The sequence below is a fragment of the Echeneis naucrates genome, chromosome 1 (genome assembly GCF_900963305.1).
Source record: "Echeneis naucrates chromosome 1, fEcheNa1.1, whole genome shotgun sequence".
Lineage (NCBI taxonomy): Eukaryota > Metazoa > Chordata > Actinopteri > Carangiformes > Echeneidae > Echeneis > Echeneis naucrates.
In genome coordinates, this window is record NC_042511.1 from 6,838,138 (window position 1) to 6,864,096 (window position 25,959).

Genomic DNA, 25,959 nt, shown 5'->3' on the forward strand with positions numbered 1-25,959 from the left:
TGATATAGACACATTAATATGGTAATGGTCGCTCTGAATTTTAATGGTGAAATTATTCATAGAAATCATAAAACCATTAATTTCAATGGTGAATATTTTTCAAACATTTGGCACCTCTAACTTGGTTGCAAATTGTGAAGATTTATTGGTTTTCAGCAAAGTTACATTTCAAAATACCAAATATCTGTATGGTCAGTAAAGATGGGAAATAACAAGCGTGGGCCTTCTCAACTCTCAGAATTAGAAGCATAAAGCAGCTTTTGATGGAAATACTCATGTAAATTTCATCCATCTCAAAAATGGCACAATCAGAAAATGTAACTTCTTGTACATTTATTCACACACTATAGTTCATTTGAATGTTTCTGTTTTATGCTTCCTTAACTTGATATCATTTTGACTGGAAAGCTTCACCGCACTTGTCCTCATCTACAATGAATTTTCACATGAGGTTTTTACACACATATCGGATTCGTTTGTAGAATGTAAAACAAACTATTGAGGAGTAAAGTTAAAGTAAAGTTATATAACAATCCCATAAAAATCACTGGGACCATACTTACAGCACTAACATAAATTCAGTTTTATAGTATGATGCTATCACTTTACAGACCTTTTTTCCTGCTCTGGAGCAGCCCTTTCATTATCTGACCACATGAGGGCAATGTCAGAGCTGCACAGACAACCGGCGTTTTTCATTTAGGACAAAAGATACGATTCAAATCTATATGCAAATAGTAATGATGTAAAGTTTCCCCGGACTTTTTGATCACAAGAGGCTGAAAAATAAGAAAAAGAAAAAACGGGACTAAATCTGTTGTGGGTATTAAAGAGAAATTAAAACTTTTGAATGAAAAACTCGTAGTGGAGGAAATTAATCTTAATTCAGTTTTTTTTTATTTTTTATTAAACAATCATTACATGGGATGAGTTCTTCGTCGTGATGTTTTCCTCCGTTTCAGATGCTGTGCCGTGAACAGCCGTATATCGTCGGCCCTCCGCTCCGGCTCTCCTCACTCGCCCCCACCTTTTCCCCCCCAGCGGAGAGGAAGAGCAGAGACAAGTGATCAACAAGCCTCGGCAGGGAACGGAGGAAACTGCAGAGGTGGGTGTTTTCTCCGTCTTCATTGTGACTGCTCTCGCCCCTGTCGGACACTTTACCTCCCTCCGGCTCACGCCGTTTGAAGTGCCTTTGTCCCCTCGTCCCGACTCACTTCTCCGGCGAGCTGCGGGTCGTGGTCTGGGTTGTGTCAGCGGCGGCGGCAGCAGCAGCAGCAGCAGGAGCAGCGGTCAGCTACGGCTAAGCTAAGCTAAGCTAGGCTAGGCCTGAATCCGCCGTCCAGACACTTATGGACTTTGAAAAACAACCCTAACAGTCTCCAGAATCGGTAATGACCCGCCTCTCTGTGTCTGGTGCTCGGTGCAGCTAGTTGGGGGCTGTTGTGTGCGGAAAAGGGAGCGGGTTTTTCATTTGGCCAACTTGATGGTTGTAGCGCAGCGTTAGCAGGCTAGCCGCTGTAGCGCTGGCTAATGCAGCTAGCGTCGGCGTCTGCCTGTAAGTTTAGCTTGATGAATGCCCAACGAGAGGCGAAAAGTTTTGCCAAACGCACACACGCACTTTAAGGCGGCGTCTTTATGGGCTCTTGAAACAGGTGGGTTGTGCAGGTAAAGCGGTGGCACCCGGCCAAGCTCTCGGTTTAATACATGAACGGCGTGGTTTGTGGGAGGCGGATAACGTTATAACATTTCTGCTGCCTTTTAAGCAAGACTTCACCGGGGCTTCGTGCCAGCACCCCCTCTCCTCCAAATCCGGACAGGTGAGGGCACACGGAAGTGACCGACCAGCCCGTCGCGTCACAGACCGCGATTCGAGAGTCAAAGTCCAGTCTCGGGTTACTTATCAATGTCTATTATGTGCTGTGCTGTGAATCCCCTCCCTCTGCAGACAGCGCTGCTTCTCAGGTGACTGTGCTCGGCAAGGTGTGTATTTCTTTGTGTTTTCGTTTTTTGGCAGGCCGCCTTTCGGATTTGGGTGTAAACCTGTGTAAATGCCCTGTTTGGTTTTTGAGCCGCTGTCTTTTGATGTGGTCAGGCCAGGTGGAGGAGGGATAGAGGAGTTGTGGCAGCGGCGGAGCTGCACAGGGACAAAAGCAAGAACCTGTTGTGTGGGTCTGGATGTGTGGGGTGTGGTAAGGTGGTTGGCCTGTTTGTTGCTTCATTATCCAGTCCCTTTTGAAGAGACTTGCAACACAGACACCCTCTCACCTTACAGTTTTTCCCAGTGAGCCACAGGGACTGGGCTGACTGTGCTTCAGGAGAGCTCTGCTCCATTAAGCTTGTCGTTTTCAGTTGTTGTCCAACAACAGACAGACTAACCCGAGGCGCTATTGACAGCTCATCTGAAGATACTTTAAATTGTTGATTTGAGACGATACAGTCAGCTGATTGCCGACTTACAGTGCAGCATGGACATGCCTGGCATATTGTTCAGAATACCCTGCGGGTATGTCTGATCTGACTTGCTGGAACAGAGATGGAGGAGATTGTGAGCAAGTTTGGGCAAGTTCAGAAATGGCCCCTCAACAAGATGTTAAAAGGAGGGGCAGAAAAAGTCAAAAGTTGGCTGTTTCTTTTTGGTGTCTAGAATTTGTTCTTAGCCATTTTGTCTGTGGGGGCTGAAGTCTTGCTGCTCGGCCAGTTTTTTTAACCAGGGCTATCATTTGTGAGTCTCCGTAATGACGGGCTTTCAGAGCACACCATGGGTGTGTCCCTCTGACATACAGAAGCTGGGGTTTTCTTATTTGCTCCTCCTCCTCCCTGTCTGAGTTCCCTCTCTCCCGTATTCTTGGTTTGTCCCTTGTTATCTCTCCGCCTCCAACGGTTACACCTGCAGTCATGTTTGTATTTGAATCGTGAGCATATCAATTCACGGTCACTTCAGAAGAGGACATGTAAGGTGTGTGATGTTCAGAATTCAGATGTTTCTAAAGCTGTGAAGCCAAACCGTCATACATTACTCTTGCTCAGTGCTGGTGGTGAACTTCTTGGAAACACTGAGTGCCAGTTTGCATTTTTACTGCAGTAATTTAACCAAGTTCCCTGTGAAGCAGTGGTCATACTCTCAAGTTCGACAGTTATAAATGTTCACTGACTGCTGAAGAACATTAGGTTTTAGTTTGTTGGACCATATTTCCATTATAACAATGGACCCGGAAGGTTGTTTATTATTCTTACTTGTGTTTTGAAGTGTAGAGTCTAGAGTGAAGGACTTGCCTAGATTTACCAAATCAGTGGATAAAATGTGCTACTGTTCAGCTAAAAGGGTGTTGTGAGCTGAAAATGATCAGATATTTACATAGTTACTTGAGTCATTAGTAGTTTTCAAAATAGAAGAACCTCTGTGTATCCAGCACCAAGGACAATAATTATTGTTTACTTTAATTTTATCCATAAATACCAAAATGACTGAATCAAGAGCCACTTCAGTGATGAGTTTCAAACACTTTGGAGAGTAGCACATTTAAGAGCAAAATGCTGAGGAGATGGTGTCCATGGTGTGGACCTTATTGTGAAAACGTTGGAGACCCACTGATTAAATTCTACAGTTGTTGAGATTTATCAGATCTAATAGATGATGCCATGTATATTTTGATTAAAGTTGGATTAATTTACCATACTAATCACATTAAAGTAAAAAAAAAAAATCATAATAATAATCATATCCATATTGCGTAGTACTACAATATGGTTTTCTCAGTACCCTAATCCTAAACATAAATCAGTGTTAGTGACAATGATGGGTTGTCCATCAGGAAAGGTGCTGATGAGTCTGTCTGTCATCCTTTTAGTCTGTAGATTATTACTTATCAATATCCATAATATTTTTTCTGTGTAACAAAGGTTAGTGAAAGGGGATTTAGTTGTCATCACTGTATGAATAATGACTTTCAGTCAATAAACTTTTTAAATGACTCTGAAACTGAACTGACCAGTTTTTGCCAGTTTGAACTTTTCAAATGCTCAGAGTTGGCTATTTTTATTGTGGATTGAATGAAAGATATTCTAAGCATTGTGCTATGGGAGCTTGTGGTCTTAATTTCTTTGACATGATACTGAAGGAGATAGACAGGTGAAAACCAACAGAGATGAGTATTTCCATCTTTTAGTTTAGCCATACTGTCTTTGGGAGATATTGATTCATAAAGTTTTGTCGTAGCCAAGAAGCAGTTTATTTGTTTGTTTCTTACAAGTAAAACTTAAATTGTATCACTTTACTCTAATGGAACATGTAATAGAAATAAAAGACAACAATAAGGCTTAGTGTGATATTACAGCAATAAGAAACAGATGATATCCCCCCTCACATAAATATTATATCCAGTGAGACGGAAGGGAACTTGAACACTCTGGTCCATTTTTTTTTCCTCTCTCTCTCTCTCTCTCTCTCTCTCTCTCTCTCTCTCTCTCTCTCTCTCTCTCTCTCTCTCTCTCTCTCTCTCTCTCTCTCTCTCTCTTATTCCGCCCTCTCACTCACAGCTGCCCGCACGTTTCCTTCCTCGCTAAGAATAGTAAGTTTGTGTCCTGTAGATTAGACAGCTGGCCTTGCACAGGTCCATGAACAATCTGTATAGAGTGTGTGAGTGATTTTGAGTGTGGGTGGGCGTGTAAGCATGTGGACTCTCTCTGCAGCTACCACACTGTGCCCACACTGCAGTCCATATGGGAGAGGGGTGATAGTGTGTGTGTGTGTGTGTGGGGGGGGTGTGTCAGGATTTCAAATCAGGGTGGTAAAGACAGTAGTTGTTGAATGTGGGCCAAGGCTAACACACATACGCGCTCTCACACACCTCTGTGTGACCATTCAAATGAGGCTGAGTCAGCAGAGCATTTGGCCAAGCCGCAACAGCATTTTACCAAAGCTTCACCTCAGCTCGCTCTCCTGTTCTCACTCTCTCTCTCTCTGTGTGTGTGTGTGTGTGTGTGTGTGTGTGTGTGTGTGTGTGTGTGTGTGTGTGTGTGTGTGTGTGTGTGTGTGTGTGTGTGTGTGTGTGTGTGTGTGTGTACACTCTGGGGACATAATACATGTCACCCTGCCACAACTACCAAGTTGCTGAAATGGCAATGAGAGCAAACGATAATGGGGGACTACACTGCAGTCACAACAGTCAGTGGGAAGTGGATGATAGATAAAGAAGCTGAGTTTGAGTGTGTCCTTCAGAGCTCTTCATCAGCGTTGGACACTAAGAGTGTGTGTATATGTATTGTGTTGGCTCAGTCTAAGTGGCTTAACAGTGCAATTTCAGGGCTATCCCATTAGCAGACACAATGTAGCACTGCTGGTAATGGCTTTACAATAGATTAATGATAATGACTGGGCCTTAAGTGGCTAAAACAATTTAAAACTCTCTCACAAGCAACTGCACTGTGCCACAAGAATGTTAGCGGTGAGCCTTTCATTACTATAGAGGTCCCGTGGGTCAGTCTGTCTGTTGCATTCAGGCACAAGAGACTGTCTTCTTCTATGATCTCAAAAAATGCTGCCAATCTGACAGAGCTGCAGTCAAGAACTTCGACTGGGGTACTTTGGGTTATCTGATGTGTGGTGTCATTTATTTTCATTCAGTTAAATTCATGACACAGCATTAATTTGTAACATTTGCAACATGTGTATTTTGCTGCGCTATATAAGTCACTCTTTGTCTCTGAATGTGTTTGTGGTTTCATCAAATGGCCACTCTTATTTTAAGGCTTCAATCTAACTTTTAATGCTCTCATGGCTTCGTGTAGAGGCTGCATATACCCACTTGAAATCATTTCAAAGATGTTTTTTTTTTCTATTTGTGAGCATTATCTGCTATAGAAGCACTTTGTTGGTTTGTGGTTGGTCGCCATGATTGGGTCAGAGAAAGTTACTGCTTCCCACTCTCCCTTTTCCAGGACTGAAGTGTTTGGTTGAGAAGAAAATACTTTGGTGTGTGAGATAGATGAGAGCAGCACAATGAAAGAGTGAAGGGCTCCCTTATTAGGACAGCTTCCAACAGCTGAGACAGGATATGACACGCTAAATCTCACAGTGGAATGTATGACAATGGCTGTTTGTGTGTGGGGGGGGTGGCTCATCTGTGCGTCTATCCAACAATGTCTATTTTATTTTCCACAAAAATGAAAAGAAATAAGGCGCAACCTTAACTTCACCAAAACTCGCCAAAGTTCTGTTTGAGTATTCAAGGATACAATTAACATCAGCCACACACACTTACCACCTTTATTTAGTCTCTGACCCACATACGCACTCGTGGATGTGAACACACATTCATGCTGCTGTATGTGCACACAGACGTAATACAGCAGTCTTTGTTCACCCTGCCAGACCTCTCTGAGTGGACGACGAGAAGATTTGATCTGCATGAGTCAGTGAACTTTGAAGTAGAAAACGGGTTTGCCCTGGCTTCAACATGCTCATGTCATCCCGTTATTAGACAGACACTGCTGAAGTAATCCTTCAGATTCCTCATTCCTCCCTCACCAAGAAGTCTGAGGAAAACAATTTTGTCATTCTCTTAATTTGGGACTGACTGGTTTAATACTAATTTATTCCTAGGCTACCAGTGGCATGTGTTTGGCCTGCATTTACCTGTCAAAGGCCAGTTTGGTCTTGAAAAGCTAACTTTTTCTCCTTTACTGTTATTGCTTAGTTTGGTTGCAAGCACTGTTCTATGTGGCTTTACAGTAAATCAGTTGACCTTGATTAATTGCTTAATTCATAATTAATGGTTATATAATTTGGCTTGTTGTTCTGAAATATGTGATCCCGTATGTTTGGCTCCCTTGAGATACTTGCCGTAGTGTCTCAAGTAAGTTCTTCACATTTGAATAGTCATGAAACTAACATTTTAGGAAAGTGAAAGCAGATATGTTTTATTGAGTCAAATCTTTTTTTTTTTCTGATTTGTCCCATATAACTGCCGTACGATTGTGAAAGAGATGAAGATAGTTTTCAAATGTGTTAAAGTTGTGTCCTCCATTAATATAGGCTTTTTGCTGTAAAAGGAGCAGAAGCCACATTCAACAGATTCAGTCTTCTGAACATCAAACTGAACAGAAGAAAAAAGTGTACATTTTCTCATTGTTGTGCTGCTATAGCACTCATTTACTTTGGCTCTCTTAATCAAAGCCAAGACAAAAAGGTCATTGACCAACTGCAGTTTTATGACTTCTGCAATTTAACACCCATTTATTCCTGTGAATTTGCAAAAATAATAGCTGCAAAGCTGTAAAGTACTGTTGTGTGTATTGGTACTCCAATCCCAAACATGTTAAAATTATTATGTTAAAATCAATTCTCATAATGAAATATTGATAATCGCACCAGTCTGCACTGATTTGGGCAGACGTAAAAATGTAGGCACAGTAGAAAGTTACGTTGTTGATTTACAGGACTTATTTTCTCACTGTTGGCAGGAGCTACATCTAATTCAGTGTCTAAGGTGCTACAGCTGTTAATGCGCCAGCTGCTGGTATACACCAAGGCACATCAATACGCATGCACCAACCTATGAGGGCAGCAAAGTGAGAGTGATGGCTGAATGCAAGTGCAGCTTGTATACTACTTGTGTTTTCTCTTTTTATAGAGAATATTTGATGTCCTCAAGGTTCTACCACTGTTCATGGATATTTTGAATTTGTCGCCACTGAGAATTTAAAAAAAAAAAATCTTACGTTTTTGTCAGTCATTGTGGAACTATAATTTAAAAATGAATAAATTAATATTTTCTTGTTTCCCCCATCTTTACACATGAACCTTTTGTAAAATACATGGGTGTTGGCTGTACCACCTTTGGTTTTACTTGATAATGGATCGGAATGAAAATCAGTGGTATAGGACATCACAACCACTGAATGACATGCAGATGCTTGGACACTGAAAAATAAGAATTTTAATGCAGCGTTTCAGAGTTCACCAGTGTTAAAGAGATGGCCACAGGAAAACAAGGCTTTTCCTGTTTTTCTTTTTTTTTTTTTTTCTTCCTTTTTGCTGCATTGAGCACACGCCCTCAGTTCAAAACACCTCTGGATTTTCAAATGTGCTGTAACCCAATGGTGTGATACTGTATTCTCATAAATCCCATGAGTCCTTTTGCACTTGTCCTCTTCATCTTCCTTCACCTTCTCTGCTTCCTTGGAATGAAGAAGTGTTAATAAGCTCCACACATTGCAGCTGAAAACTTGTCTCACGTCATGTATCTCACTTTCTCTCTATTTTTAATCCCTGCATAGCAGAAAGTGAAATGCTTTGAGGGGCAAAAAAAGTGAGAGCAGTTCACTTATAGCCCCGCTCTGCTGATGCTCATCTCACCTTGAATTCTGAACTGAATTCTCAAGTCGAGAACCTTTTCTTTATGCCTGCAGTTTGTCCTCACTGTGTATCTCACTTTTGGTCGGTACCTGCTGCTTTATTTTCCCTCATTTATTTTTGCCTGCATTGTCTCTGTGTAGCTCCTGCTGCTTTTTAAATTCTAAATATCAACTTCATTAGCACTTGACTGTGTTGGCGCTTTGATCTACACTGCCTGAGCCATGCTCTAGACTTCTGTCCTTGGACTTTTCTCTCTGGCAGTATGTATGACCTTTGATTAAATCCCGGTGTTGGTTGACTCTTCCTGCTCTCTGGTGTTGACCCTGTCCTGTCCTGTCCTGTCCTCTGCTCTCAGCGTGTGAATGGAGCAGTGTGCGAGTACGGCCTCCCTGCTGGCCTCGGTGCGGGAGCAGGAGAGGCAGTTTGAGATGCTGAGCCGAGCTCTGGAGGAGGAGCGGAGGTCGTGCGCCGGCACCTTGCCCCGCCCCCTCCCCAACATGCAGGTAACATGGAACATGAAAACCTTGCCCATCCCACCTTCCACACACTCTTTCCATTGAAAAGTCGCTTGGATTCACCTTTCCTTCATCCGAGTGGGTTCATCCAATGTCACCTCGATCGTCACCCCCATCCCATCTGCGTGGACTGGCAGCAGCACCCAGACAAATCTTGGGGGAAAAATACCTCCTCCTGTGGGTTTAAAACAGGATGGACTTTTGATTCCTTCTTCAGATTTCAAAGTTAAACATTGAGTCAAACAATTGCATCTAAAGTATCTTGCAATGAAGCCTTCCTGGGGGGGGGGGGTCATTCACATCCTCTCTTGCTTCTCAAAGCTTTTAATCCTCATCATCTTATTCCTCCACCTGTCTGTAACAACCCAGTACACCCATTATTTGTCTTCACTTGTCACTTGCAGAGAAATGTTTTGCTTCATATTTAGTTTTTTTTGTGGTAGTGATCTTTTCTTGGACCAACCTCAAGAGTTTATCAATGTAGCTGTATTTTGTGAAACAGTTGGTTTATTCATAGTTTTTTTTTTTTTTTTTTTTTTTTTGGTTTATTTCTGGTTAAAGAAATAAATGAGCTACTTTTTTTCAGTTCAGTTTAACTAATTTCATCAGCTGTGATTCTTTATAAAGCGCTCTGTTTCCATGCCAGTTCCATAGCTGAAATTTGTTGTGTTTGCTTCTGCACCCACTTTATCATGGGTGAGTCAGATGTTCATAGTGACTTCATGCTCTGAGTTTACCTCACAGATGGACACGCCCCTGCTCGCTCATTCTTTCACTTCCTTATTGACACTCTCAATCATTAGCATGCACGAATAACCTGGCGCGTGCACACACACACACACACATTCTCTCTTTCGCTCTCTCTCACACTCACTCTTTTTGCCCTGAGGCAGCCTTTCAAACATTTTTAATAAACAATCTCTTTCACTCGCAGCTGCTTGCTTTCTATCTGTCATCTGCTGCTGCATGTAGGCTCACATTCAAGGGGACACATCACAGTTGCAGTTAATTCTTATGGCTGATAAGAAGCAGAAATGTAGGAAGGTTTTTATCATAGTCAGTAGGAGAGAAATGTCGCTTATGTATCTCTTATCTCTTTATGTTGACAGAGCCCAGAGGCATTGACATGCTTCTGCCACTCTCCCAGGCAGCGCAATATGACCTCAGGCATTACTGACAGGTTCCCACATGCTCACATCTGCCCAGCACTTTCTACTATTTCCTCCGAATTATCCCTAACCTGCATTAATGAGCGTGTTCATGTTCTTAACCGCTGCGTTTACTGCACAGATTTGTACTCCAAAATGTTGTCACTGACCCTCTTTGAAATAGTTGGTGTAGTTTTTCATTTGAAAAAGGAAAATAAATAAACTTTGTCATTCACAGGCGACTGCATTTCATCCACAAATCAGTGTTGAGCAGGCCCTCCATTCCCTTGTTGCGCCCCCTTTATCCTCTTATGTTGTATAGATGGACAGTAGATATATTTAGAGTTCCCCCTGTGGCTTGAATGGGAAGTTCACCACACCCATCACCCCTCTGGGTTTTATCTCTCTGAGGGTCATCACTCATTTGATTACTTTTTTTTTTTTTTCATGTGTTCATTTCATCATCTGAGTTCACCCATGTTTGTTTGTTTTTCGTAGTGTGAGTGGGTTCCATTTTAACTACCTCATTGTTTGTGTTTAGCTGTGAGGAGTGCACACTTTTTGTTTGTCAGTGTTCATGATGTTTGCATGCCCGAGTTCATACAGTGTCATTCTTAGTCTGTGCAGATGTGTCCTGCTGTGACTCACTTCAAAATATGATCCCAGCAACTGTCAGTAATTATTCTTTTATAGCTCTCTGATACCCTTATGTTTTGTTTTGTTTTTTTTTTCTCTCTCTGCAGAACGGTCGCATTCCTTGTGATGCAGACATAGAGAGGCTGACACTGAACGAGAGTTACATCAACGGGACACATCATGTAAGCACAACGCTTCTCTGCATTTCTGCCATGATGGTGAACCCCCCCATTCAAAACTTTCTTTCTGCATGTAGTTCAGGATGGAGCCTGGTCAGGTGGTGCAGGAGACATTCACAATGGAGGAGCCGCCCCAGGAGATCCCACCTGTCGTCTCTGTGGAGACTGGTGAAGATGGAACTACTCGACGCACAGAAACCACGGTAAAACGAGATGCAAATAGACATGCTTGAAGTGACAGGCTGACAGAAATGGTGTAAAAGTTTTTATCTTGGATGATTTTGCAGCTGTTATGATAAATGGGAAGATTTCCTTTTGGGCTATATTTATTTTATACTTACTCTGTTTTTCATGCTTGTATGTCTTCACTACTAACATCTTGTTCCTGTCTCCATTCTTTTTGCACTTTAAGGTAAAGAAGGTTGTAAAGACCACCACCACTCGCACAGTCATCCCCTCTGTGTCAGACACACTTTCCTTGGATGGGGGTGGTTCAGTGACAGGGATGGGGGGCTACACTGCACCCATGGACCGGGTCTACAGACAGGCACCCAGCGGAGGCGTGCCTATGGACTACCCCACTCACACTGTTCCTCGAAACTACCACTACGGACCTCCAGGGGGATATGACAGTTATCGCACTGGACCACCGTCTGAGCCCTACACAAGCCTTACTAGGGGCGCTCGCATGGATGATCGTTACAGGTAGCCTGCTTTTATGTCACCACAAAGCAGTATAGACTATAATTAGACTATAATTTCACACAGTTTAATTTGATAATCTTTCAGCCAATGTTTCCCCAACCCTCCAGTCTATACCTAAAGCCCTGTTTTCTTCTAATCTCTAGACCAGTCCACCCAGATGGTTACAGAACTCTTGATCCAAGCTACAGAGCACCCAGCAGGAACCAGCTGGATACATATGCTGCTCAACCACAGGTGCGTTCATGAGACACAGCATCTATTTTTTTTGCTGGTTTCCTTTTTGTAGGATTATAACCTGCACAAATTAGTGGAAATAATAAACTCATAGTTGTAGGATACCTCGGCGGACACTTAAAGATTAGCTTCCTTGCTGTATGAATTGCCTTGAAAAGTATTTAAATCGTGGTAGGCTTTGGTTTTTGATCGGCCTTGGTGTTGATTAGCTAATTACTGTCCCTGACTAGGTTGGGCGTATGGGAAGTGCTATGGAGCTATCCTCCATCCCACGATTTGTTCCAGACCCTTATGGTCTGGAGGACGATCAGCGCAGCATGGGCTTTGATGAGCCTGACTATGGCATGGGGCACCCAATGCACTACAGCACTGTGCCCCGCAACCACCATGCATTCCCCCATGGGCCCCCTCGCAGGACTGGGTAAGTAATATGTTGGGGTGTTTTTTGTTTTTTTTGTTTTTTCCGAGACTCATCTGCCTTTTAGTGAGCCTAACATGCAGATCTAAGTTCTGTATGTATGGACTGCATGTGCATGGCTATGAGTCATTGCTGGCAGGAAAGTGCTCAACATAATTTTCTTCCATAATTAGTGAACTGCTTGGGAAAAGGGGAAGTAAAGAAAAGAAGTTATTGCAATTTTTTTATTTGAATGATCAAGTTCCTTGAACCATCTTCCCTCCTTTCCTTTTTTGAGGAAGGTTAGAGTTAGTTGACTTTCTTTCTTTCTTTCATTCATTCATCAACTGCTTATCTGTTCCTGTGAGTGCTGGAGCCAAACCCAGCTCACATTGGACAATTTAGAGTCACTAATCATCTATACATGCATATCTTTGGAAAGTGGGAGGAAACCCATGCAGGGGGAGCATGTAAACTTGTATGGCTTCACCACTAACTGAAACGAACCCGCAACCTTCTTATTGTTGGGCAACAGTGCTAACCGCTATACCGCCGCAGTTGACTTACAACAAATTTATTTTTATTTCATGATAACTTTAAAACTAGATGAGCTGCCTTCAGTTACCACAGTCTAGTAAACTAGCATGAATAATTTCAGGCTACACCAAATTGTCAAATTTTGCTGGATTGTCATGACTCAGGATAGCTGGCTGACTGTGAGTATTTCACAGGGAGTCTAGAGATCACATCGACAAGACAGGCTGAAAAAACATAGCACCCTGTTTGTGTTTGTTGAAGAGATTATATCTCTGGCTACGAGATAGGAAGCAGTGGAAGCTAAATGACCAGTGTGTGGATTCTACTTTAGTCAGTCTGTCCCTGGTGTGGAGATAACAGTAACAAGCCAGCTGTCTGGAGATATCAGACTGAGGTGCTGCCAGCTCCAAACTATGAAAATGAATTCAGCAGACTTCAGATTTCTGCTTTTTGTGCATAATTGAATCATCTAAGGGGATGTCAGTGCTAAATTGAAGCATCTATTACTGACAGTCTGTTAAAATGCATAATAATGATGGCCTTTCTCAAGTTAGTTTTATAATCTCGAAGTGTGCTTAATGTTTCCTTTACACAGTTGTATTGATGTAACTGAATCTTCAAGAATCAGATCAAATGAAGCCTGCTTGTCTAAAAATGTACCCTGTTGCATATGATCTTTCTCCTCATCCTCCAGGAGTTATGAAGGCACATTAGACGGTGACATGAGTGGCCCAGGGGAGATGTTTTATTGGGGTGGAGGAGCACCTATGGCCCAGGGTGAGAGAGGAAGTATGGCCTCATTGGACAGCACTCTAAGGAAAGGACCAGGTCCCAGCGGGTGGCGTCAGCCAGAGCTGCCAGAGGTCATCGCCATGCTCAACTACAGGCTTGACCCTGTCAAAAGCAATGCAGCTGCGTACCTGCAGCATCTCACCTACAAGAATGATAAAGTAAGAGAGATACATGAAAGCATTATGTTTTAATGAAGCTCTGAAATTAAACAAACTGCAGACTAGGCTTCAAAATTTGGCCTTGGAAGTATTTAGTTGTGCGGAGTGTGAGGATGAAAAGAAGCATATGAATGACTGAGGCCTATGTGTGATAGAACTAAGGCGAAGAGTTGGGTCTAGGTTTTTCAGGGAGAGGCTAGTGGAGTATACCAATTTTAACTAAACTGTTGAAAAAGCTGCTCAGTCCACTTATCCAGGACTTTGGGCAATTTCTCAGCTGACACTGTTGATTATGAATGTGGTAATGCACAAGGAAAAAATGACCATGACCTGAAGTAGGACTCTGAAGGTAGGACAAGTATAACTAGTGACACAGTTGAAGGTAATAAAGTCATGACAGTTAGTGTAACATGACAGAGCAGTGCTGACAAATGAGAACAGTGTTGCTGAGGCTTATCTTTATGAATTTATCAACCCATGATGTTCCTTTTTGTTTAAGGATCTTCTTGCATGTTGATTTGATGAGCTGTTAAAAAAAGCTAGAACTGGACTTTCCTTTACGCCTGCGATTTGCTTCCACGTCAACATCTATCCTTTCACTTTCCAGGTGAAGGCTGATGTGCGTCGTCTGAAAGGCATTCCAGCGCTGGTTTCTATGCTTGACAACCCAAACAAAGAGGTCAGTTCGGTTTTTCCCTCTGTGGCTTTCAGTTCATTCTTTTCCTTTTTAGAAATGTCTTATAACTGGACTAGATCGGTAAAAGTGAGGGCTTAGGAATGTAGTACATTGTTATCACTATTAACTAATGGCACAATTCATTGGCCTGAGATGAAGACCATAGCCTGAGGTAGTTTGAAGACTCAGCCTTATTAACTAAATGAGAAACAGGAACAAACTTAAGCATTTGACTTCTGCTGGTTAAATCCAGGAGGTCAACGTTTGTGCTAAATATGGTTTCAGTCAAAGCCTACTGTGGCTTTTTGTATGACTCCCTTTCATTTAGGCCAAGCGGTGGCAAAGTTTTGCTGATGTTTGTTCGGGCATTACCAGACAAACCACATCATGCATTCCTCTCTGGAAGCAAAGAAGTATCTTAACTTCACATTTCATGCTCTTTGGCCAATGACAAGTTTGAAATCTGGTGTTACTTGCTGACTGAAGAATTGGGTCAAGAAGTAATCCTCTTAATGTTTTTAAGTGATTCCAAAGACTGCCAGAGAGATAGAAAAGCTACAATACAAAAAAGGACAAAGATTGTAGTGTCCTGAAAGTGTTCAAATCGTATGTATGTAAGTGAATAAGAAGAAGGGGAAAAAGGATATTGATAAAATGCTAATAAAATTTTCTCATATTAACATTGATCTTGATCTGTCGTGAAAATATATCAGAAATGTGTCCTCTCTGAGGTCTGTACTAATCTCTCACTAAACTGTGTTGTAGGTTCACTATGCAGCTTGTGGAGCACTAAAGAATATCTCATATGGCAAAGATCCAGACAACAAGATCGCCATTAAGAACTGTGATGGTGTGCCTGCTCTGATCAGACTGCTGAGGAAGACCCGTGACCAGGACCTCACTGACACTATCACAGGTTACATACCCAGTCTTTGAAACTGTCCAATATTTTTATTTTTTCCTGCTCAAATCTTCTTACAAAAATGATTCAAGTATGAAATAAGTAAACCGAAAAAACCCCATTCTTCACATTGTTGGGGTTTTTTACAGCCATGTATTCTTATTGACATTCTTTGAGTCTTGTATAGAATCTTTTTTATTTTTCTTTCTTTTGTGCAGCTTTTACCTCTTATTACATTAAGATGACATAGCTGATGATTTTTGATGAAGTCCTCCATCAGATGAGCTACCCTCTCCTCTTCCTGACAGTGGCCTTTGCCTTGCTGCTGAAACTACTAAATCTTTTGTTTAATATCATGTAATAATATCACTTTTTTCAGATAACAGAAATTAAGCTTTTTACATTACATCTCACAACATAGGTATAACATCAGCTCTAATCTGCTGTTTATTTTGCATTTGTAGAAATCAAGAAACACGTCAGTTCATCTACAAAGCAGTTAGTTCCTCTCGGGCCATTGTCAGCAAATGAAAAGCTGCATTACTAACCCAGGCATTTCTCTTGGCCTATTTTAAATTCTTTTTCCCCCCCAGGGACACTATGGAACCTGTCGTCTCATGACTCTGTGAAAATGGAAATTGTGGACCATGCACTACACGCCCTCTCTGATGAGGTGATGGTGCCACACTCAGGCTGGGAGAAAGGGAACAACGGTGCAGGAGTTGGGGAGGAGAACTGCAAGCCCAGACACCTAGAATGGGAGACCGCCCTTACTAACACAGCAGGCTGCCTGAGGTAGGTAGGGACTGAAGGAAGGAAACATGAAAGTAGTATCAGAAAGCAGATAAGAGCAGTGTGATGTGATATACATGTATATATATATTTTTATATATTTTTTTAAATGGAACTGTACTCTTTTTCCTGGTCTTGTATATGGCCAAATCATAGTTAAGTCAAGTTACATAAAGGCTCTTTACATATGAAGCCTTTATCCTAATAAATATTAGTCATTGTACAGTCAGACTATATCCCTTCAGTATAAACTGAACTTTATATACATTGGGGCAAAAAAGTATTTAGTCAGCCACTGATTGTGCAAGTTTTCCTACTTAGAAAGTAGAGAGGTCTGTAATTTTCATCATCGGTCACTTCAACAATGAGACAAAATGAGGAAAAAAAATCCAGGAAATCCCATCGTAGGATTTTTAAAGAATTTATTCTTTTAAAGAATATTAGCACTTTGTTACATGAAAGGTACTATATAAATAAAGTTTGATTGATTAAGATATTGAAAGCATGCTGAATCCATTATACTCAAAGGTCTGTACTGGATTGTTCCACCTGCTTCATTGTACAGGTCCAAAGCCAAAACAGACAATTTTTATTTTTTGTAGTGCTTATTAAAATATTTTGGTTAAATGTCAGTTGTTAATTGCAGAATAAATTCTGGCTGAAGTGAAGCCTTACAGCAACTGGGGAAAATAAGGCAAGAGTGAGGAGTTTGCAGGGAGGGGTGCAGTAGAGGACAGTGGGGCATTGACTTAGCAGTGTAAACAGTATGTTCTAGCCTCTGGGACTGTTATCTATGCATTCCTTTTGACCACACAGTTAATTACAGTGTTCACTTATTGGTGTAGGAAGCTATGTGTGAAGAACTCAGTAATCTTGAAGACTTGGGGGCGGGGGGGGGCATTCTCAGAAAGTGTCTGGGCAATATCCTTCATTACACATTGTGAGTAGATCCAGGAGTTAAAGATTAGTACTGAAGGTCATTATTTTTGTGTGGCAATGTCATGAGAACCGATACTTCTGTGCCAACTGAATTCTGTAATGCCAAAAAAGGTGATGCTACTTGTTTTAGTGAAAGTTCTGTAGAAAGTGCAGTCACTGGAGTTTTGATTCTTTCTGGTCTCACGAAGGCAGTCAAACACTTCAGTTGTTCTAGTCTGGCATCAAGTTTAAGAAGAGGAAGTCAAAGTGGACTCTACTGTCATTTCCACCATGCATGCACAGCAGAACAAAATTTCATAATGCAATCGTATCAATCCATCCATCTTCATCCGCTTATTGGGGGTCGGGTCGCAGCACTCTTATCAAAAAATTTTAAATTTCAGACATCAATAGACAAAACATTGATTTGAGTTTGACAAGTTTGTGAACACTGTGATGGCTATGTGGAGAGATTTGACACAGATCATCAGGAACAAGTTACAGAGATCATAAGCCAGTGTGCGAACCTTACCACAGGTGGAGACCCCACACTTATTGAAACAACTCAAACAGACAAATGTATTTACGTGTCTGTTATTCAGTTCACATTAAAAACACATTGTCAAAAGGCTAATTTTCTGTAATGTTGTCAAAGGCTAATGTCTAGGCTAAAATATCGACAGCTCATGCGGTGTTGCAAAGTGTTTGCAACTGCCTCTATTGGTTTACGGTTTTTACTATGTTAGTGATTATGGTATGAAAAATTGTGGAATTTCATTGATATGGTTTTGAATTTCTAACATTGTGTCATCACTGTTTCTCCTAATGGAATCCTAAGCATATAAGTGCACCAAGATTTTCAGTTTGTAAGAAATAGGGAGCAGTGTAAATGCAGTAAAATCAGCTTCAATCCCTCATATGTTTACCTCTGTTTTTAAACAAGATTTCAAATACACAAGATGTCAGTTGGCTTCTTCATCTACAGCATCAGATGAATAATGTTCCAGCACTGCGCAGTGAAGTGAATCAGGGCTCTCTGCTGTGGAGGTGAAATGTGTCCCTATTGTGTGAGAGGGCATGTGTATCACTAGGAAAACAGGCCAGTCTTTTACCTTTTACTCCTTTTACATCCTTTCTTTACATCCCTCCCACTTAAAGGTGCAAAGAACAGACTGAGTCTCAGTTTTCAATACGTCCTTTTCTGTTAGATCTCTAAGTGACACTCAATCCCAAAGCAATTGAAGAAGTTCGTCCAGAGGTGTAATGCGATCTTTTTCGAACTCTACTCTTTGTAAAGTCGTAGTTTCAACAGGAGTTTCATTCAAACAGATCCTGGCAGATCAGGCATTATGTGCTGGAATCCTTTTGTATTGACTCTTTCCTTTCCCCTTCATCCCCGTCTACTGCCTTGTTTATTTCTCTAGCTGTTCACACTGCTAATCCTCATTTTGTTTTATGTTCTGTTCTCTCAATGTTTCGTCGAAAGAAATGTAAGCTCAGAGCGAAGTGAGGCACGGAGGAAGCTGAGGGAGTGCACAGGATTGGTTGACTCGCTCATGTACATTGTCCAATCCCAGATTGACTGTAAAGATGTTGACAATAAGGTTTGTGGATTTATTTAATATTAAAACTTTCAAGCATTTAGTTGACACTTGTTTCTTCATGGTATGAATCAAGTTCAGGTTTTTTTTTTTTTTTTAAATATACTTTGAATAAGTGATTTGATGTGTGTATATATATACTGATAAATTTGATATTTTTTATTTGAATTAACTCCCTCACTTCCATGTTTTTCTCGCCATCTTTGCAGCTGATAGAGAACAGTGTTTGTCTGCTGAGGAACTTGTCCTATCAGGTGCACCGTGAAATTCCTGGTTGTGAGCGCTATCAGGAGGCCATGCCCATCAACCAAGGCCCCGCCCCCTCCAGCCAGAAGGCCGGCTGCTTCAGCTCCCGCAAAAGCAAAGGTCAGAAAGAGGGGGAGGAGAGAAAGCTTTAGGATTGCTTTGATATCAGTGTCTTGTCTTATTAGACTAATGACACGCAACACACATACATGCACATGCACACTTGTCCAAACAAAATGGATTGCTTGTACAAGAATGCAAACCATTTGCCCAACTGACAGGAATCTGCTGCTGTCTTGTTTGTGTTTCACTGAGAGTATTGATTTTTTTTTTTTTAACCCCCTCTTTGTTTTGTGACTCATATATATATCATACTCACATATATATATATATATATATATATATATATATATATATATATATATATATATATATATATATATATATATATATATTGCATTGCAGTGGCTCAAGGACCATATGTCAACATTCATATGATTCACAGCTTTCTTTCATGTTCAGATTTTTCCCTTATTTGAATATAATCAGGCAGTGTGGAAATATTATTGAAACAAATCCAGTCACAAAGCAGCCAATGATATAACATTTTAGAAAGATTACTCACTTTAATTGTGAAGTTTTTAAGAATTTTAATTAGCATTTTAAGACCCAGAGAAAAGTAGCAAATCCTCACACACACCATAAAACCACATCAGATGCTAAAGAGATACACATAAAATGACTATTTGCTAAACTAATTGAATGTCACATCATCGGTTTAAAAAGAAGCTTCTCTGTCTATTTGTTATTTTCAGTTGTGGTGCGATGACACACATCACAGCAACAAACTCTTAGCAGTTACAACATTGATATGAAATAAACTGTTGTGCGCTGTATTTTTGCTTTATCTGGCCTTCGCATTTGGCATGTCACATTACTGATTGTGTGTGGTGGCGTTGGTGCTGATGTTATGTAATCAGGTGTTTGAACTGGGTGGCTCAGTTATGGCTGCTTTCCTTGTACTCAAATGCTCTCTCTTTTCCTCCTGTTCTGCCACTCTCCACCTCTTCACCCCCGCTCTCTCTCTCTCTCTCTCTCTCTCCTCCCTTCCCTCCCTCTCCTCTTTTTGTGCTGGGCTACAGATGAGTGGTTTTCCAAAGGTAAGCTCTTAACCTCTTTGTGACTACACTTTGCTTCCGCTGCCTGCTGTTGTCTTAGAGTTTGTAGTAGCAGAGTAACAGTAGCTGATCTCTCAGGTTCCAAGTATTGATACTAACATACACACCACCTTCTCACCAAATTCTAGTGAACTACTATGAGAACATGCATTGGTTTTTGGTCGGTTTGTGTCTTTGTCTGACAACACATGTTTAACCAAACTAAAACATTCTAACAGAAGATAAAATTCCCTAAAAGGAATCTGCCATATTTGGATGTCCTGTGTTTCTAAGATGTTAACGTTCACATCCAGGTAAGAAAGAGGAGGATGCTGCTGCAGATATAATAGACATTCCAAAGAGGACCACCCCTGCTAAAGGTGAATAATCAACTCAATATCACTTTCATTTGTATTGTGCTTTCTACAAAATATGTTAATATATTTGCTTACAATCTCTACTTTTCTCCCCTCTCTTGCTCTACACGCTTTTTCCTGCTGCTTTCTTCTTATTGTGTATTACCACTGCTTCTGTCCTTACTTGCTCCTCCATTTCCCCTATGGATCCTTTTTCTTCTAGGTTATGAGCTGTTGTACCAACCAGAGGTGGTCCGCATCTACACCTCCCTGCTAAAGGAGTCCAAGAACCCCACAGTACTGGAGGCCTCGGCTGGAGCGGTTCAGAACCTGTGTGCTGGCCGATGGACTGTAAGAGCTACGATCTGTTATCTTCCATTTTATGGCAGCAAGACTCCCTGTGCAGAGCATAGACCAGTGCACAGGTCTGACAGCTCCAGGACCAAATGAAACTTAGATAACGCATTTAGGAAAGGGCCTAAGGTCTTGCTTAAATCACCATCTTGTAACATCTCTTGTTCACCTTTCCTTAGACTTTCCCCTGAGCTTTAGCTAAGGGTGGACCTTGTGCTTAAAAATAAATAAATACATAAATAAATTGTTGCTAATCGCTGGGTTATTTTTCAATGAGGCAAATCTAGACATGAAAACTTTTTTCAGAGGCTCAGATCTGCTCCACAGGAGATTAGTGGGTGAGTGGTGAAATATAGGTAAAATGTAGTTTGGATACTTGCTGGCACAGACCTTCAATGGTCACAATGAAGATGCCACATGCAAAACTTGTATAAACCGACCTACATCCTATATAAATAGCGTAATATTTTAATATGATCTTTTAAGATACTATAAATGTATAACAACATGGCTGTTTTGAAGCAGATTTATTCTAAAAAAAAAACAAAACAAAACAGCATTTTGTTCAAGGATATATTTCAGAGCAGATGCAAGTGGCAGAGGGTAGAAATGAAAAGACTATTGGAGCCAACGGTGGTGTGTCTATGCAGGAGTGCTGTATGTATGATGTGTTTTATTGATGTACAATGAACAGCTGAGTAATGCACTTGATCAAACTGCTCGTTCAGTTTTTCATTGAATATTTTGCTGTTACAGTCATAGGAGGCTAGAGCCCATCATTGCATACATTACACCAGAGGACATCAGTTTGTCACATTGACTTGATACTTGCTTAATTAAAAAAAAAAAAAAATGTCTTTGTTTAGTATGGACGATATATCCGTGCCTTGCTGCGCCAGGAGAAGGGTCTACCCATGATGACTGAGCTACTGGCACATGGAAATGACCGTGTGGTCCGAGCCATGTCTGGAGCCCTACGCAACTTGGCCATTGATGCACGCAATAGAGACCTACTAGGTGAGCTTTTGAGTGCATTGTTTGTGTTATTAAAAATGCCAGCAGAAGGTTTTATGGTATCAGGGGCACGGTGTCATTATCTCAGGGTGCTTTAATGTTTTCATCGCTCCTGTGTTGCTAGGTAAACATGCAGTGCCTCATCTTGTGGCCAACCTGCCTGGGGGTGGTCAGAGTCAGCCAGTGCGAGGACTTTCAGAAGAGACAGTGGTGTCAGTATTGAGCACACTCCATGAAGTGCTAGGCTCCAGTCTGGAGGCAGCCAAGACCCTCAGGGCCTCACAGGGCATTGAGAGACTGGTGCTCATTAACAAGGATGGGTAAGGACTGATGGAAGATTTTCTGCTACTTTTATTTTGCAGGTTTGAATTACTTGTTCTCTTGTTTTTAATCCACTCTCTTTGGTCACCAGTAATCGTTCAGAGCGGGAAGTGCGTGGTGCTGGCCTGGTGCTGCAGACAGTGTGGGGCTACAAGGAACTGCGGCGCACTTTGGAGAAGGATGGCTGGAAGAAGACAGACTTCATAGTCAACCTAAACCCTCCCAGCAACAACACCAGAGCCAATGGAGGATATGAGGATAGTACTCTGCCACTCATAGACAAAGGTGAAGAAGTGAAAGTGAAATATTTATGTGAAGTTGGGACATTCTCATTCTTCTGTGAGGTGTTTCATGTCTTCCTGTTTTTAAAGAGAGTTCAGTTTTGAGTTGAAATTAATTATTACATGTTTGTCCCAACCTGTTTTACATGTAAGGCATTTAAAATGCAACCACACAGGGGTACTTCACTTGATTCCAATTTGGGTTGTATTGTCACCACCCTGTGTATTAAGCTTGAAAACATGTGCCAAAGAGCCTTTAAGCTCTTTGACAGTGCCCTTAAAATTTATCAACCACACCCATCACAGCAAGGTACTATAATTATATATTTACAAATACTACTTGGTTCATGTCTGACAGTTAGAAAACAATCTGACACTCTACACACATCTTCCTTTGGCTTGAGTTGTTAGGAGTGACTGCGGGAACAGAAACATTTAATTTTACAGATGAACTCTCACTGATTACTTATTGTGTTTGTCTTTGATACACAGGCGGTAAAAGGGACCGGGAAATGATTTCAATGAATGACTTGGGACCAGGTGAAGATAAAAATGAAAACACATAAATTAGCTAACCACACACAGACATACCTTTTTTATTTGACACACTTTTCTCACCATCAGATGCCTACTCCACACTGGACCAACGAGGGAGGAGGAACACTCTGGATAACACCCTCGAACCTGCTGACAAAGATGGGGTCCAGGTAAACCTGCTGCACACACACAAACCTGCATGACTGCACCTTAATGCAAATTACTGGACTCCCTTACTTCAAAAGAAACTCACTTGTACTTCCTGCATCCCTTTCCCAAACACATTACAACTTTGTGTGCTTTCAGCACACAATTTAGAGTATAGCTTTCCTTTGATGGATGCATCTTAGAATTTACTGTTTGGCTTTGCTTCACCTTTCCTATGAATTTAAAAAAACTGCATCATTAAGATTAAATCATTTTAATAGTCAAGAATTTATGCAATTCTTAAGCCAAAGATATTATGATATGCAGACCAGTATCCTCACCTCCAGCTAAAAACAGAACCGTGTGAGCGAACATGCTCTCACACACACCCACAGACAGCATGTTAATGCATGTCCACTTGAAGCACTGTGGTTGATCTGTCTTGCACATAATTTTTCACCATGTTCTTTTTCTCCTTAAAGGTGATCTAATATTGAACTAACCTTTGTAACCCTTCTTTCTTTTCTCATCTAATGCCTTATGCACCTCCACTTTTTCCTTTTATTTTTAATCTCACTATTTTTTTTTCTTTTTTCCCACACTTAACTTTCATCCTCCTTTGGTCTCTACCTTTCCCTCTATCTATCACACAATTTTTCCTGTCTATTTTTTTGTCTCTTTCTCTCAGGGAGGGATGTATGGTGAGAGGCAGGCCTCTTTGCCTCTAATGGATTCTTACGATGGTTAGGCTACACCCACTGTCACACTGCATGTCAGTGCATGGTATGTGTGTCCCCTCCCTGGCTGCTCCTCTCAGCTCACTGTATGGCCTAAACTGTTACGTACTAAGAACTCTGACTATGTCTGACAGTGACCAGTGTTGTCACTGAGCTTCCATTGTACTGTAGTCGGACTGTGTTACTTTGCTCCCCCTGCTGGTGAAATGTGTCAGTGGTTTTAGTTTTCAGAGGTGTGATTTATTTTTGAATTTTTTTTTCATCCAAAGTGTGGTGACTTTGTTGCCTGCAGCCACTATTGTGTAGTCTATTTTGTAGTTTTGTGTTTTTGGTTTTTTTGCTTGTTTTTTGAAAGCCTCTGCTGTAAGTCTAAAGGCAATTCTCCCTACTGAGACTTGGACATCTCATAGGTGCTACACATAATGATTCCCACACTTGTGCCTCTTTTTTTGCAGAAAAACTGATTGTTTGTATTACAAGACGACAGCCTCCTCCCACCTACTGCCCTTGCTGAACTGAAAACGGGGGACCACAACACTACAGATGGGAACTAAGCTCCTTCCCTTTTACACTCAACTTTTCTGCCCCTCCTTACTCTCTTTGCAGCTTCCTTTCTCTCTCTCTCTCTCTCTCTTCCTTCCTTTCTTTCTTTCTTTCTCCTTGTTACATTCCTTCATTGCAGCTGACACTAGTAAGACCACATGGAAAACTGAGGTGGATCTATGCTCCCTGTGGACAACCAGATGTGATACTATGACCACTTGAAGCTCTGCGAGTCCTGTAACTTCACAAAAGAATTGACCCAAAAAAAAAAAAAAAAAAAAAAAAAAAAAAAAGAGCTAACCACTCAGATGCTGTGGTAACAACACTACATCTCTGTACAACATGATGACTCACTTGGATGGCACTAAAGCTCTCTTCAACAAAACGCAGAGACTTCTGAGGATTTTTGTAACTTTTGGAGGTTGGAGCATAGACTTACTGAACTATTGCTAAACTCATTAAAAGGAACTGTTGGGATCAGGACTCTTTGGTGAAATTTTACATAAATGGCTATTACAGTCTGTTTTGAAGAAACTGAGGGATGCCATTTTCTCTCTGATGCTTAATACTACAAAATATTTCCTACCTGTGTTTATCTATTAATCAGATATGTGTAAACCGGTTTCTGTTTTGGTAGTGGTTGTTCCTCTTCTTGCTTTGCTCTGTACCACAATAATGTACATGTGCCAAATGACATGGCTGCTGCTGCGACTGCCAATACTGAATGCGAGAACGTGACACACTCAAGACTTTGTAACAGCGGCTACACTGAAGACTGTCACCTGCTTTGTTTTGTATGCAGCTTTGGTCAGTGACAGACCATCATCACAAAGCATTTTCTCATTTGATTGTGATCCGTCGACATAAAGTGGACAGAAATGCAGCAGAGTAAATGATTGCCAACCTTATTGCCCCCCCGACGTGGCAGTCCCTGTGTAATCCTATGAATGTGTACAGACAGTGGTCTAACTGGTGTGCCTCGCTCATACAGGATGAGTCTGATCGATGTGTCCAACATGACAATGGTAACCAATCAAGGCGTCTCTTTCTCAGAAGGTTACCTGTTGAGAATACTGTATACGAGACTCAGCAGTTTTCTTTTCAGCAAGATCATGGAATATATGAAGCAGTTTGTATGTGTGAGTTGATTCTTGTCATTGGGATTTTTTTTCCATGAGGTATAAAACTCTCAAGTTCATTATTATCTACAGTTTCACAAAACCAGACTGCATTGCTTTAAAGCTTCAGAACAGTCCATGGGAGAAAACACACAACTTTCTTTGTCCACACTTCTTTAGTACAGTGGCTTTTCTGTAGAAGAATGCATAATCCTAGTGCCGATTTAAGATGTAGATACTTATTGAGTGAATGATTTAAGAAGCACTGGGGATTATGTGTCCCCATCGAACCCCTCCACCTTTATTTTTTATTTTTTTCTTTTTCATTCTTTCACATATTCCTTTTGTTTTCAACACCAATTAAAACATGACAGTAACAAGTTGCCTTCAAGAGTGGACTGACGAATAAATGAAAACTGGAGAGTAAGAGTTTGTGGGAGATAATCTGTGATGAGGCATGGACCAGAATTTGCTATTAGAAAAAGTGGAGAAAAAAAATAAAAGCACATTAAAACTATATATTACAAAAGAATATTTCTTAATTTGAATGATTTTATGTATTTCTTTTTTATATATATATATATATATATTCTGACTTGGGTT

At 41.0% G+C, this 25,959-nt stretch overlaps 1 protein-coding gene across 1 annotated transcript; it reads left to right on the forward strand.

The window, feature by feature from the left end:
• The first annotated feature begins 1,019 nt into the window (after nucleotides 1-1,019).
• On the forward strand, nucleotides 1,020-24,531 carry ctnnd1 (catenin (cadherin-associated protein), delta 1). The gene is made up of 22 exons (XM_029525913.1): nucleotides 1,020-1,105; nucleotides 8,712-8,859; nucleotides 10,763-10,837; nucleotides 10,912-11,037; nucleotides 11,247-11,539; nucleotides 11,683-11,773; nucleotides 12,004-12,194; nucleotides 13,402-13,657; nucleotides 14,265-14,336; nucleotides 15,099-15,249; nucleotides 15,828-16,029; nucleotides 18,431-18,548; nucleotides 18,755-18,911; nucleotides 20,263-20,328; nucleotides 20,528-20,655; nucleotides 21,525-21,675; nucleotides 21,797-21,992; nucleotides 22,085-22,278; nucleotides 22,767-22,814; nucleotides 22,899-22,981; nucleotides 23,647-23,741; nucleotides 24,151-24,531. The coding sequence occupies exons 2-21, from the start codon at nucleotides 8,719-8,721 to the stop codon at nucleotides 23,704-23,706; spliced, it is 2,799 nt and encodes a 932-aa protein (XP_029381773.1). The 5' UTR covers nucleotides 1,020-1,105; nucleotides 8,712-8,718; the 3' UTR covers nucleotides 23,707-23,741; nucleotides 24,151-24,531.
• Nucleotides 24,532-25,959: the final 1,428 nt, after the last annotated feature.

Coding starts and splice junctions, on each gene's coding strand:
- ctnnd1 (XM_029525913.1), top strand. CDS start 8,719: ATGGAGCAGTGTGCGAGTACGGCCTCCCTGCTGGCCTCGGTGCGGGAG. Junction 8,860..10,762: donor GCCCCCTCCCCAACATGCAG/GTAACATGGAAC, acceptor CTCTCTCTGCAG/AACGGTCGCATTCCTTGTGA. Junction 18,549..18,754: donor GTAAAGATGTTGACAATAAG/GTTTGTGGATTT, acceptor CCATCTTTGCAG/CTGATAGAGAACAGTGTTTG.